This window comes from Helobdella robusta (assembly GCF_000326865.2).
Source record: "Helobdella robusta unplaced genomic scaffold HELROscaffold_11, whole genome shotgun sequence".
Classification (NCBI taxonomy): domain Eukaryota; kingdom Metazoa; phylum Annelida; class Clitellata; order Rhynchobdellida; family Glossiphoniidae; genus Helobdella; species Helobdella robusta.
This window is the reverse complement of record NW_008703617.1, coordinates 2,105,114-2,118,218: the sequence shown is the minus strand read 5'-3', so window position 1 is coordinate 2,118,218 and position 13,105 is coordinate 2,105,114. Positions and strand designations below refer to the sequence as shown.

Genomic DNA, 13,105 nt, shown 5'->3' with positions numbered 1-13,105 from the left:
GCTACTGCTATTACAACTACAACTACTATTACTACTACTACTACTACTGCTACTATTAGTATTATTACTACAACGGCTGTTGTTCCTACCACTATAACTACTATTTCTACTGCTATTATTACTACTGCTGCTGCTGCTGCTACTGCTGCTACTACAATCGCTTCTACCACCATTAATACTACTACTACTGCAATTATTGTGACTATCGAGAAAGTATTTAATAGTAGTGGTATCAGTTAGAGAATAAATGTCGTTATTATTTAGCAATGCATATAAAAGATCTTAAAGCTATCAATCGAATGTGTGTGTGTGTGTGTGTGTATGTGTGTGTGTGTGTGTGTGTGTGTATGTATGTATGGATGTATGTGTGTGTGTATATGTGTGTATATGTATGTGTGTGTATATGTATGTGTGTGTATATGTATGTGGTATATATGTGAATTTATTTATAGATATATTTGAGTGTTGACGTTTATATACGTATATGTAAAAATGTGCTTGTTTCAGTGTATATGTGTGTGTTTGTATGTGCGTGCGTATTTGTGTGTATATGTGTGCGTGTGTGCGTGCACATTTTTTTTCTGTCGCATTTGTTTGCCAGCAACACACATCTTAAGAATGACGTATGGTTGGTATAAAATGTATGAATAAGTACAACCACCAATGAATATTCAGCAACACACACGCACGCACACACATACACACACACATTTATATATGTATATATATAATACACGTGGTGGAAGTTTAGGCCTTTTATTGATTTATCTATACTGCTTACGTTGCTTCTGCCTGCCTAAGCGAACCCAGCTTGCATTAATGATGAGGATGATGAAGACGATGAAGAGGATGATGGCGAAGAGGATGATGGCGAAGAAGATGATGGTGATGATGGTAATGAAGATAATGATGAAGATTATGGTAATAATGATGATGAAGAAGATGATGGTGACGATGAAGAAGAAGATGATTGTGATGATGATGAAGATAATGATGAAGATGATGGTAATAATGTTGAAAAAGATGATGACGATGAAGATGAAAATGACGAAAAAGATGAAGATGATGATGGTGATGATGGTAACGATGTCATCCCTATCTTCATCATCATCATCTTTGTCCTCCGAGAAAACGGGCCAAAATCATCTTATCACAGTTTCGCAATCACACATGCAAATTATATGTGCTCTATTTCATCATCGTCATCATTATCATTATAATTTTGTAATCATTAGTAATTGTAATCATTAGTGTTATAATTATTATTATTGCTAATATTGTTATTTAAAATTGTTATTATTATTATTATTCGTCATCATCGTCATCATCATTATTATTATCATCGTTGACTGACTCATACCTGTAAACAGATGTTAGCCAATCCAATTAGACTATCGTCATCATCGTCATTAGTACCATTGTTATCATTATCATCATTACTATGCGAGATGTCTTTGCAATACATAAACAAAGCATGCGATTGTAAGCGCACGTACACTTTCATACACACGCAAAAATACACCCACATGCACAGATATACAAAAACATACTCACACACATACACGTAAACATACATAGACAAATAAATAAAAATAGATGGCTTACACCTTATGCATACGATAAAAGCGGTAGGTAGGCAGTTGTATGTAGCAACGCGGGTTTGCATTTTAACGCACGATGATTAAAAAGAACTTTCCATATAATACAAGTTTGATATATTAATATTATAGACTGTCATCACACACACACACACACACACACACACACACACATCACAGCGCGAACACAAAACACAAACATGTGTAGTAGTATATACATATCTTTGTATGCATTTTTGTTAAGACGTAAACACATTTGAATGTACCCTATACCTACCAATTTGCATTGTCGAGGTTTGTTTATTATTGAATTGTTAATATGTGGTGTGTGTTTGCGTCTGTGTGTGGTGTATATGGTGTGTGCGTGCGTGTGTGTATGTGTGGTTTTGTTGTTCACACACAAGCGGCAAACCGAACCGATCAATTATGCATTTTTTTAGCAAGAAGCACACATGTCTACTTACCTCTCGCATACACTCTCCCATATTTTCTCACTCTTTCTCCTTTCAGTATTTCCTCTCATTTTTATCTTCCTTTTTTCTTTTTTTAATTCAAACATGCACTAGCTCACATTACATTTTTTTATTATAATAAATGAGAATAAATATCATAAAAAGAATAATTAATGTTTTGTGCCATTTTGTTTTTTTTTGCGTTTCGTTTCATTCCGTTTCATTTCGTTTCGTCTAGGTTGACGTGGGCGGCCCAGCAGCTTGCCGACAACCAGGCCTTCCTAGCGAAGAACAACCAACTTCTTTTCGATTACGAATCCGAGATTCAAATCTTGAGGAAGAGGATCGAACAGTTGGAGACTGAGAAGGAGAAGGATAAGAAGACGATTGCTCAGCTGAAGGAACTCCTCGCTAAAGCCCGCACTGTAAGTTTTATTCTCGTTTATTTCGATTTTTAAAATTCCGTTATTATTTTTTCATTTAAAACTTTTTTTTAATTTCAGCATTATTGGTGAAATAAAATTTTAAAATTGTTAAAACGTTGAAAACTGTTCACGAAAAAAATTAGGACCTGGATAATGAAACGTTGGAGCACATCCACGCAGAGAACAGATGTCAGACCTTGCAGGAAGAGATCGACTTCCTCAAATCCATCCACGAACAGGCAAGCAACCTTTCAACATTTTCATTACTTGCTGTAAAAAAAAACTCAAATTTGTGGCGAATCAAAAATTTTGCTGTTAAAACTACAGTTTTATAACGATTCCAGAAGATTTTCGATGTGTGTTTTTGAGAAATAAATAGAGTAAAACTATGCGAAACCACCTCGCAAAACAGGAGATGAAAGAGTTGGCGGCCCTGGCATACAGGGATATCGCCCCCGACAGAGACTACTGGAAGAATGAGATGGCTCAGGCGATCCGCGAGATTCAGCAGATGTATGACGATAAGATGGATACCATCCGCAGCGAACTGGAGACTCACTATTCATCTAAGGTAGGTTACGCTCTTAAAATGGAGAACATCATTTGGAAATTTTTTTGAATTTTAGAATTAATTTCAAACAATTCAATGTTTCGGTTTTTTAATGAGATGTCATTTTGACAGGTGCAAGAATACAAAACTGGAGTTGCGAAGGCAGCGGCGGAGACAGTTCGAACGAAGGAGGACACGAGCAAGTTGAGGCAGGACCTCACGGACATGAGGGACAAACTCAACGAACTCTCGCAGTTGGTTGGTTACATCCCAGTTTTTCAGTTTTCTCAATTTTTGTTCTGCAGCATCTAAAATCTTAAAAGTCTTTTATCCAACGAATTTCAAAGCTATGAATGCTTATTCTAAAAAGTATTACTGTCGTCATACTTGCAGAACGCCAAGCTGCAAAGAGATTTGGAGATGTTGAGAAGAGAGAAAGAGGATAGAGAGAGGGAACTGGAACTGCAGAGAACTCAACTGCAGGGTGAGGCCATCGACTTGAGAGCCCAGTTGGACGCCATCCTACGCCACCTCCAACAAATCATGGACACCAAACTCGGCTTGGAGTTGGAAATTGCTGCCTACAGAAAACTTCTGGAGGGTGAAGAGAATAGGTTGGTGGACTTGCTTCTACCTAAAAAATTTCGAATTGGTCATATTTAAAAACATTTGAAAAACGAAAACCTTGCACAAATTTGGAGTATTAAAGTTTATCCTCAATTCAAAACCCAACCAGCCAATATATTAACTTAACCAACACTAAAGGTTGAACCAACGTTCATTGTATGGAGGGGCCGGTGTTGGTGGTGGAGCTGGTGGTGGTGCTGGCTACGGATATTCATCTGGTGGTGGTGGTGGTGGTGGTGGCGGCGCTGGCTCCGTTTGTAAGTCATCTTGTTATGTTACTTCTTCATTTTATAACTTGGATGTTTGAAAAAATGTCTGGCATTCGTAATTATAAAAAATTTTTTATTAACCGTTAAATTTTTAAAAAAATTTTTGTTATTATTAATTTCTAAAAAATTATCAATTAACTATTATTATCATTTTACTCATTTTCAGCGGGATATTCCTCAGTGGTTGGTCAGATGTCTGCCCGAACGACGTACCACAAATCCGCTCTCGGTCCCATCTCCATCAGCACTTGCACTCCTGATGGCAAACTGATCGAGCTTGAAAATACCGGAACCAAGGTAAGTAATGTCAACACGCAGATCTATCAATAAAACACTACTCTTTTAATTTATACGTCAATATCCACTTAATTTTTCAATTCAAATTCTTGTTAACTTGTCAAGTTTGTATAATAATTGATTAACGTCATCACCGGCTTCAATGTTTTTTGCTTATGTTGATGCATCTTTTTTCATGAATTAAAAAGTTTAAATCTTTAATTTTAAATATCAATGAAAAATTAAATTTTAATTTGAAAAATTAACAGGAAGAGAACATTGAAGGATGGAAGATCGTAAGAGTTGTCGATGGCAGAGACCAGCCTGAGTTCAAACTGGACAGCAGGTTCTCAAGTCTGAAGAGGGGCCAGAAAGTTGGGGTATATATATATATTTTTTAAATAAATTTCAATAAAAATTTAACTTATTACATTTTTTTCATAGTTTGAAATTTTAGGACTATAAATAGCGAGCCAGCAAGAAGTTATTGATCGAGCAGATGAATGTACAAACGCAAGAAATATGCACTGCAGATGTACAAAGTCTAATAAAATTAATACCCAACAATTATTCACACGCCTACCTAATTTTAATTCGCGCAAACAGCTACCCAAAAAATTAACCAAAAATTTTTTTCACGGTAAGGAATTTTCACAACACGTTAATAACTCTTCATAGGTACATCGAGGCCATTTCAATTCCTACACCAACATTTTATTAAATGGTAAAACCAAAAAAACCTTCCACCGCCAGATCTACGCCAGAGGGGCCAAACCCAAGAACGCCGGAGCCCGTGATATTGAGGCGAACTTCGAATCGTGGGGTATAGGTGCACAGGCCACAACGAGACTCATTGACGCCGATGGAAATGTTAATTTCATGTTTTTCTCAACAACTTAAATTTTGTAGTTTTCACTAGTCAAAACCAAAAAAAAAAAATTCACACACACTCTCTGTCTCTTTTTCTCCCCCCCCCCCCCACACACACATACACGTCTCACTCACATCTCACATTTTCTTTCTCTTTCTCTCTCTTTGTCTTTCTCTCACACACGCACACAAACAAACACATACACACTCTTTCTCTCTCTCTTTCTCTCAAACACAACACACACACACAAACACACCAACACATACACACACAAACACGCACACACACTACCAATATCAGGAGAAGGCGACTCACACCCAGACAACCAAGTACACCTAATTGCACGCACGCACGTAACTGTGGAGGGTGTGATCTTTTGAAATCATCCTTTCTTCGTCATCTTCCACGAGGCCTTCTAAATTTCGATTGAAAGTTAAGATTTGTTATAACCATCACACACACACACACACACACACTCAAAACACGCAATACAAATATGAATAACAGATTTATGTGCACATGCATACATACACAAATGTGTGTGTATGTATTACGTAAGTTACGTTATTCATACAAACATATGCACACGCATACGTCTTAATACTAAAGTAAATTATATCACAACTAAATTAAATTATATTCTGGACGAATTATTTTAAAAGATACGAACTAACATTCAATTTAATTGCACCTGAATTATACATAGTGAACTCTATTAAATCAATTTTGTAACTTGTTTTTAAGTTTTTAATTGTGTCGGTTCGTTCGTAATGGCTATAGTACCTTTGTTGTTAGTAATAATAATAGTAATAATAATAATTATTATTATTTATATCATTTATAATAATAATATTATTATTTTATCTTATATCCTTTTTACAATACGTGGTTTTTAGATAATGTACCAAGAGCTATCATTCCATATGTTTTAAAATCCAATGAACTGATTAAGCAATTAGTTAATAAGTTAATTAATTAATTAATTAATCTATTATCTCCTGCATTAAGTTACAAATTGCATTCTTTTTTCCAACTGTTTATCTATCTATCTAACAATTAATCTGTCCATCAATCTATCAATCAGTCGATCGATCGATCAATCAATCATTCATTCATTCATTCAATCAATCATTCAATCAATCCAACTAACTATCTATTTATCTATCTCTTTATCTATCTATCTACAAATCAATCAAGCTATATATATGTATCCAACTATCTATATATCTTTCATTCTATCTGACCAACAATTTTTGTTATGAAACCTAAACTTTTTTAAAAATTAATCTTGAAGCATTTAGGCTGTCGCATTTACATTGAATTGAAAATTATTTTTTCTCATTTTTATATCAAATTATTTTTTATAAATTTGGAAATAGCTTCTTTTTATTTTTACAAAACGTTTTTGGTTGAAACTTTCAGTTCCTTTCAGTTATTGATCCTAAGTTGAAAAAAGTTTGAGTTAGTTGGCTAATGATATCATTTTCTGTTTTTCGTTTGTTTTTTTATTCTCCAGGCCGCTTCTAGACATTCGTTTAACCGGCTATTAATATTCTAATTAATTCCGCAGCTAATAAACTCGTATAAAAAAATAAATAATTGTAATAATAATATTAATTAATCAATAACTTTCTTTGTTATTTCTGTTACGGTTCCAGTTTTGTTCCATCTTTTGTTAATTCTAATTATTTTTAAATTAATTTTTATTTGATTATTTTACCGAAAAATTCAGTTTTATTTGTGCTTTCTGCTTTTCGTTCGCGTTCTTTTCTTTCTCTTATAAGTTTACACACACACATACACACACACACACACACACACACACGTCTATTTGAGCGGTCACACTGACAGAAATGACATCAACACTAGCAACGACATCAACAACTGCAACGACTAAGACAATGACATTGGCAACAACAATTGAAACAAAATTACGCTAACAAGCATGACAGTTGCAGTAGAAAGAAACAATGATGTCATCCATTTTTCGACCATGCATTCGCCAGAATAAAAATATGTAAATATTTATATCCAAAAACAAAAATAACAATGAAATGATAGAAATAATAATAAAATAATATAAATAACGATAAACATGGAACAGAGATGGCCATAGTAGTCTTCAACTTTCGACTCCTACCATTTCCAGATCTAGTATTCTTTTCATTTCTATTCTATTTCATTTTTAAATCCCTTCCTTTGTCTGATCATTAAACAATTTTTCCATCTACGAATCCATCCATCTATCTATTCATTCATTTATTCATTTTTTTCCTGCCTATCTACCTATTTTTACCATTCATATTTGCCTTTAAACGCTTGTTGTTTGTGAGTTGAGACGATATCCTTTGGTTAGTTATAAAACCTTACCTGCTAGTTAAAAATGGTGAAACTATACAATTCTACAATGAACCAGTCAATCAACCAACCACCAACCAACCAGTCAACAAACCAACCAATCAGCCAGTCAATCAACTCGATTAACCAACCAACCAGTTAATCAATCAACCAGTTAATCAACCAACCAATCATTCAACCAGTTAATCAACCAATCAATCAGCCAAGCAGTCAAACGACCATAAATTTTATCAACCAATATGTTTACCAACAAATCTCAACCAACCGCAAAACTAGATAGATAGATTAATTAAAAAATACGCTTAGCACACTGCACCACCACCATCACACTTTTTTCCTTACTTTCCAATTTTTCTTGGAAAGTTTCTAACAAAAATTTGTCCTATTAACTTCAATAATTTATACAGAAACGTCGAAAATATTAAACTTTATCTTTCAAATTCTTGAAATAAATTTCTGACGTAAGTCAGGAAGTTATTGGCAAACATATCAACATCCCGAACCAAATATCAAATACTTAGGTAGTACGTACGCGCGCACACACACACGTACACACACACACATGCACACACACACACACACTTATATATCAACAGTATGATCATTCGTATCATCATTTTTGTAAGATCGTCGTCACTTAGCTGGCGTAACTTATTTTTCATCAGCTGTCTCATGTTATTATTACTCTTTTATTTGTTATTATTATATCATTATTGTTATTATTATTTATTTATTATTATTCTTATTGTTATAAAGTTATTTCTTATTATTATTAACATTGGCGTCACCATCATCATCAATATGGCTTCAGCTAAAATTTTTTCTCCAGATCTGCAATCGACTTGAAAACAATAACATCCATTATAATATAATAATCTAAAATTTATACGAATAATAAACAAACACAGACACACACACACACACACATACACACACACACATACAAGACACTCCTACACATCACACTTGACAATATTTAACAATATTAGATGTTGTTTGGGTGTTGTGAAAACTGACTTGCGTTTGGATTAATACAAAAATAAGAAAACTAATAAACTAACAAATCCTTTTTTAAAGTTTCTTTTTTTGACTATCAATAATACCAACAAACTAACCCCTAATTGTTATTTAAATTCGATCGAATTTTATTGATTTAACATTTTTTTTATTAATTAGAATTCTAAATTTTTATTAACATTTAACTTTAACTCTGGCCGGACTATATAACATAAGTCAGCAAGCACTCCCTCCATCTCTTTCTTGCTTAGTAGCTACAGTCTATAAAGTACCAAAAATCATTTATAAAGAACCAAATATGAATTGCAAAGTACCACTGTTACTAAGTTTTTAAAAAAATTCTCCTTAAGTAGTGCTATGTATATTGATAAGTAGTAGTAGTAGTAATATTGAGTATTTTATCAATAACTAATAATAACAGGCTTGTTAGTATCGTTAATCATTACACATACGCACGTACACACACACACACACACACGCACACACAAACACTGGATGGCAAATGTTTAGTTTTAAGCATTTGCATCGTAACTGTGTTTGTTAGTAACTGGAATGACAAGAAAAAATTGTTATAATTATTATGATGATAATTAAGCTGATAGTTATGAAGGTAATTATGTCTCGATGATCATGAAAACCAAATGATTATGAGTGTATACAATTGACGTTATTTTTATTCTACTGTACATAGTACATTCTCATGTTTTGATAAAGATTTGTTCAGGTTCCTGAGCTAATTAATTAATTAATTGGTCAATAAACAATTAGTTTATACTATTTAACGGCAAATGAAAGGCCCAACACATTTATCTTTTGAAATTATTTTTTAAAATTTCATTTCTTTTCTTCCTTCACAAATAAATTTTTTGTTGATCGGTGATTCAGTTGTTTTTTTTCTATTTATTACCGTCATCGTCTTCATCATCATTGTTATTGTTGTAATTATTATCAAGAACAAAACCAAATAGAAACCAAAGAAAAACACCGATAATAACAAATTCTTCGGCTTCCAAATGTATGGATAAATTCAAATACACCGAGGAAAAATTTTTTCCTTTTATCATAAACAAATTTAATATATTTAAGCAACATATTGAATGAAATAAATATTATCAACAATAATATTAACCAAAAACACACACACACGCACACACACGCACACACACACACACACATAAGCAGTTAGTCAACTGTAAAGTATGAGCTCTGCATTGAGTATAGCTTGTCAATTGGATTTAATAAAAAACCGGACGTGATCAAATGATCCAGACTATCCATGTTGTTGTTGTTGTTGTTGTTGTTGTTGTTGTTGTTACTAATGATGATGTCATTGCTGACGTCACCGATGATGCTGTTATTGATGTGGTTGTTGAGGATGATGTTGTTGTTGTTGTTGTTGTTGTTGAAGTAATCTTGAGACGATGATAATATATTGTCGTTACTTTCATGCGCTAGAGGGAGAATGTTGTTTTTTGTTGTTATTTTTACATTTATTAAATATGTAAATGTATTTAATCATTTGAGACATTAAAAACAACAACAGCAATGACATCATCAACAACAACAACAACATTTTACCAGTGGGAGCGTACATGCCAATCGAACTATGGTCAGAGAGTAAATGATGATTCATGTCAACAATGTTGTTGATGCTGTTGTTGCTATTGTTGATGTTGTTGCTGCTGTTGTTGTGGTTGTTGTTGCTGTTGGAAAGTTGAGTTGAATTTGTTGTCGTTGCTGAGATGACGTCACTCGTTGGGGATGATTTTTCTGTTTGTTTTTGTTTATGTTGTTGTTGATTTTGTTGTTGATACCATTATTTTGTTTGTTGATATTATCGATATTATTATTATTATTATTTTTGTTATTGTTGTTAAAATAAAATACTAATTAAAATAAATTAAACTTATAATCAAAATAAAATTAAGAGAGAATTCCGAAAAATAAAATTCAATCACCAGATACGTCATCATCATCCTTCCTCTGCTTGCTGGATTTTTTCGTCTGTCCATCGTCCGTCTGCCTCCTCGCTAGTTTCTTCATCTTTTAATTTTTATTCATTTAATCGTCCATCCATTCAATCATAAATACGCTCGTTCGTTCGTTCATTCGTTCATTCATACGTTCGTTCTTACTTTAATACACTCATCGATTCGTTCATTCATTTGATAAGTTATTTACACATTAGTTCATTCATTCATTCATTGTTTATTTTTTCATTGCATAATTCATTAATTCGTTCATTCATTCATTCATTCATTCATTCATTCATTCATTCATTCATTCATTCATTCATTCATTCATTCATTCATTCATTCATTCAATCATTCATTCATTCGTTCGTTCGTTCGTTCGTTCATTCATTCATTCATCCAATCATTAATTCATTTATTCAGTAGCAGTAGAGCAATTACAAAAATAAAATAATAGAAACCTTGGCTCTTTGATTTTGAAACCAAACTTGCACGACGCGGACACTGAGCCCTGTTTCTGCCGCAAGAGCCTCTCGAACCTGTGTGGTTGGTGTCGTGTGATGACGTCACTTATGACATCACCGTTATCGTTGTCGTCAAAGTCGTCATCGGTCATCGCTTCTTTCATGAATTTCATTTTCATCTCTTCATCGTGAAAATCACTTTTATTCAAATTCATCTTTTAATTTATTCTTCTACTTCCTTTATTTCTTAACTTTTTTTTATTTATCATTTTCTCTATCGATCATTTTTTAATTTTTCTCTTTCTTTCTCCCTCTCTCTCTCTCTCTCTCTCTCTTTTTCTCTCTTTCTCTCTCATTAACTTTTTCTCACTGACAAATCATAAACATAAAGAGCACCACCCCCCCTTCCGGAACTGACCTTGCGGCAAGGTTTCGGGTTGACCTCGAAAGATGATTTGAACTTTTTCCGTTGGCTGGTGGTCAGGATGGTTCGCGGTCGTTTCGGTCCTTTGCTCTGGTCAATGTCCATCTCATCGCCGCTGCTCATGTCGTCGTCGTCGGCTGTTGTCGTTGTAAGATTGGAAGAATGAAGAGAGAGAGAGAGAGAGAGAGAGAGAGAGAGGGAGAAAGAGAGAGAGAGAAATGTGTGTGGTTTTTTGTGTGTTTGTGAGTGAAATAAAAAAAAATGTGAAAGATGTGTGTGTGTGTGTGTGTGTGTGTGTGTGTGTGTGTGTGATAAAAACGAAAAACACACGCACGTTTAAGTAACCGATAGTTAGATAAAGAGAGAGAGAAAGAGAAAGAGAGAAAGAGAGAGAGAGAGAGAAATAGAGAGAGAGAAAGAGAGAGAAAGAAAGAAAAACAAAGAGCATAGTTCTGTGCGTGTGCACGTGTGTGTGTATGTGTTCTTAAAAATAATTACTGATGGATAAGGTACTTACACTTAATTCTGTACCAATCGTTGAACGGTGTTGATGGGAATGGAACAAAACCGGAGTGATGGAGATGGTGATGGGGAGGGGGAGGGAGGAGATTGAGGTGGTTATGATGATGGTGGTGGTGGTTGTGATGATGATGATTTTGATGTGGAGATATTACTAAATTATTGTTATTATTGTTGTTGTTTGTGTTTGTGTTGTTGTTGTTTTGTAGGAAGGAAAATTGATTGGCCATCTTCTTCTCGTAATCTAATCTGATAGTTTTTGTTGGGTTTTTATGTTTTAAACATCAATAAAATCATATCCGACAGTTTAAAAAAGAATATAAATCAGCTCACTATTCATTCGTTAAGCAATCAATCAATCAACCAACCAACCAACCAATCTACCAGCCAACCGATCAACCAGCCAATCAACCAATCAACCAGCCAATCAACCAACCTACAATACAGCTGCCTATCTTCATCGACCACAAACTGATCCCCTTTCTGAAGCGGAAGACCGCAGCTGCTACAGCAGAAGCAGTGCACGTGATAAACGCAGCTGCTGTTGTTGCTGCTGTTGTTGTTAACCTTCATAACTAGGTCACGTGGTTGGATGACGTGGTAGCAGCCGGTGCAACGTACCGCGTATAATCTGGGTCAGGTTAAGTTACGTAGTTGTTTTTGGTGACGTAGATTTCAGTCATTCATTCGTTAATTGAGGGATTGATCGATTGACAAGATGAGGTAATGATTGACACAATGTAGGCGTGGTTAACGTTAATGAAGGTGGTTAGCTGGGATTAATATCACTCCAGGTTTTGTATCAATTAAAATTTTAAGGAGATGGCACATTTATTCATTAAAAATTATTCTATACGTCTGCATGGCGCTTCACTTATAAATGTATATCAATGTACCAATGTGTGTGCGCGTGTGCGTCTGTGTGTACGTGTGTGTACTTGTTCTGAGTGCGTGCGTGCGTGCCCAAAATGTTTTAAAAACCACGTTATATACGTGCATATAATGACACAAACATATAAAATCACATTTAAGGTCAAATAAAATATTTCTCTATCTTATACATACAGACATACAGGCGCAAACATATAGACACATACATATAGACCTACAGACACATACATGCAGACACACACCCACACGCACGCAAACACACGCAGACACACACACACACAGACAAGCGCAAGTGTCAACGAATTGTGAAGATGGCTTGTGGAATGCTCTCACAGAGCTTAAATGCCTATCAGACGCATTTCAAACAATTCTATTTGCAATTGCATATCAA

At 34.3% G+C, this 13,105-nt stretch overlaps 2 protein-coding genes across 2 annotated transcripts in view; one reads left to right on the top strand and one right to left on the bottom strand.

Annotated features, from left to right (window-relative positions):
- HELRODRAFT_185279 (hypothetical protein) overlaps positions 1–9,323 on the top strand; it is a 14,346-nt gene extending 5,023 nt beyond the window's left edge. The window contains exons 5-15 of the mRNA XM_009012812.1: positions 2,289–2,475; positions 2,619–2,714; positions 2,888–3,046; positions 3,158–3,283; positions 3,419–3,639; positions 3,791–3,907; positions 4,077–4,218; positions 4,467–4,577; positions 4,951–5,067; positions 5,369–7,336; positions 7,363–9,323. Coding sequence (XP_009011060.1) covers positions 2,289–2,475; positions 2,619–2,714; positions 2,888–3,046; positions 3,158–3,283; positions 3,419–3,639; positions 3,791–3,907; positions 4,077–4,218; positions 4,467–4,577; positions 4,951–5,067; positions 5,369–5,407 — 1,315 coding nt within the window. The 3' untranslated portion in view covers positions 5,408–7,336; positions 7,363–9,323. The remainder of the gene's footprint in view (positions 1–2,288; positions 2,476–2,618; positions 2,715–2,887; positions 3,047–3,157; positions 3,284–3,418; positions 3,640–3,790; positions 3,908–4,076; positions 4,219–4,466; positions 4,578–4,950; positions 5,068–5,368; positions 7,337–7,362) is intronic.
- Positions 9,324–10,874: 1,551 nt separating this feature from the next.
- On the bottom strand, positions 10,875–12,363 carry HELRODRAFT_145961 (hypothetical protein; the record flags this gene model as incomplete). Its single annotated transcript, XM_009012811.1, has 4 exons — positions 10,875–10,955; positions 11,299–11,409; positions 11,979–12,072; positions 12,260–12,363. Coding segments are annotated over 4 exons (390 nt in total), but the record flags the coding sequence as incomplete, so codon positions are not given.
- Positions 12,364–13,105: the final 742 nt, after the last annotated feature.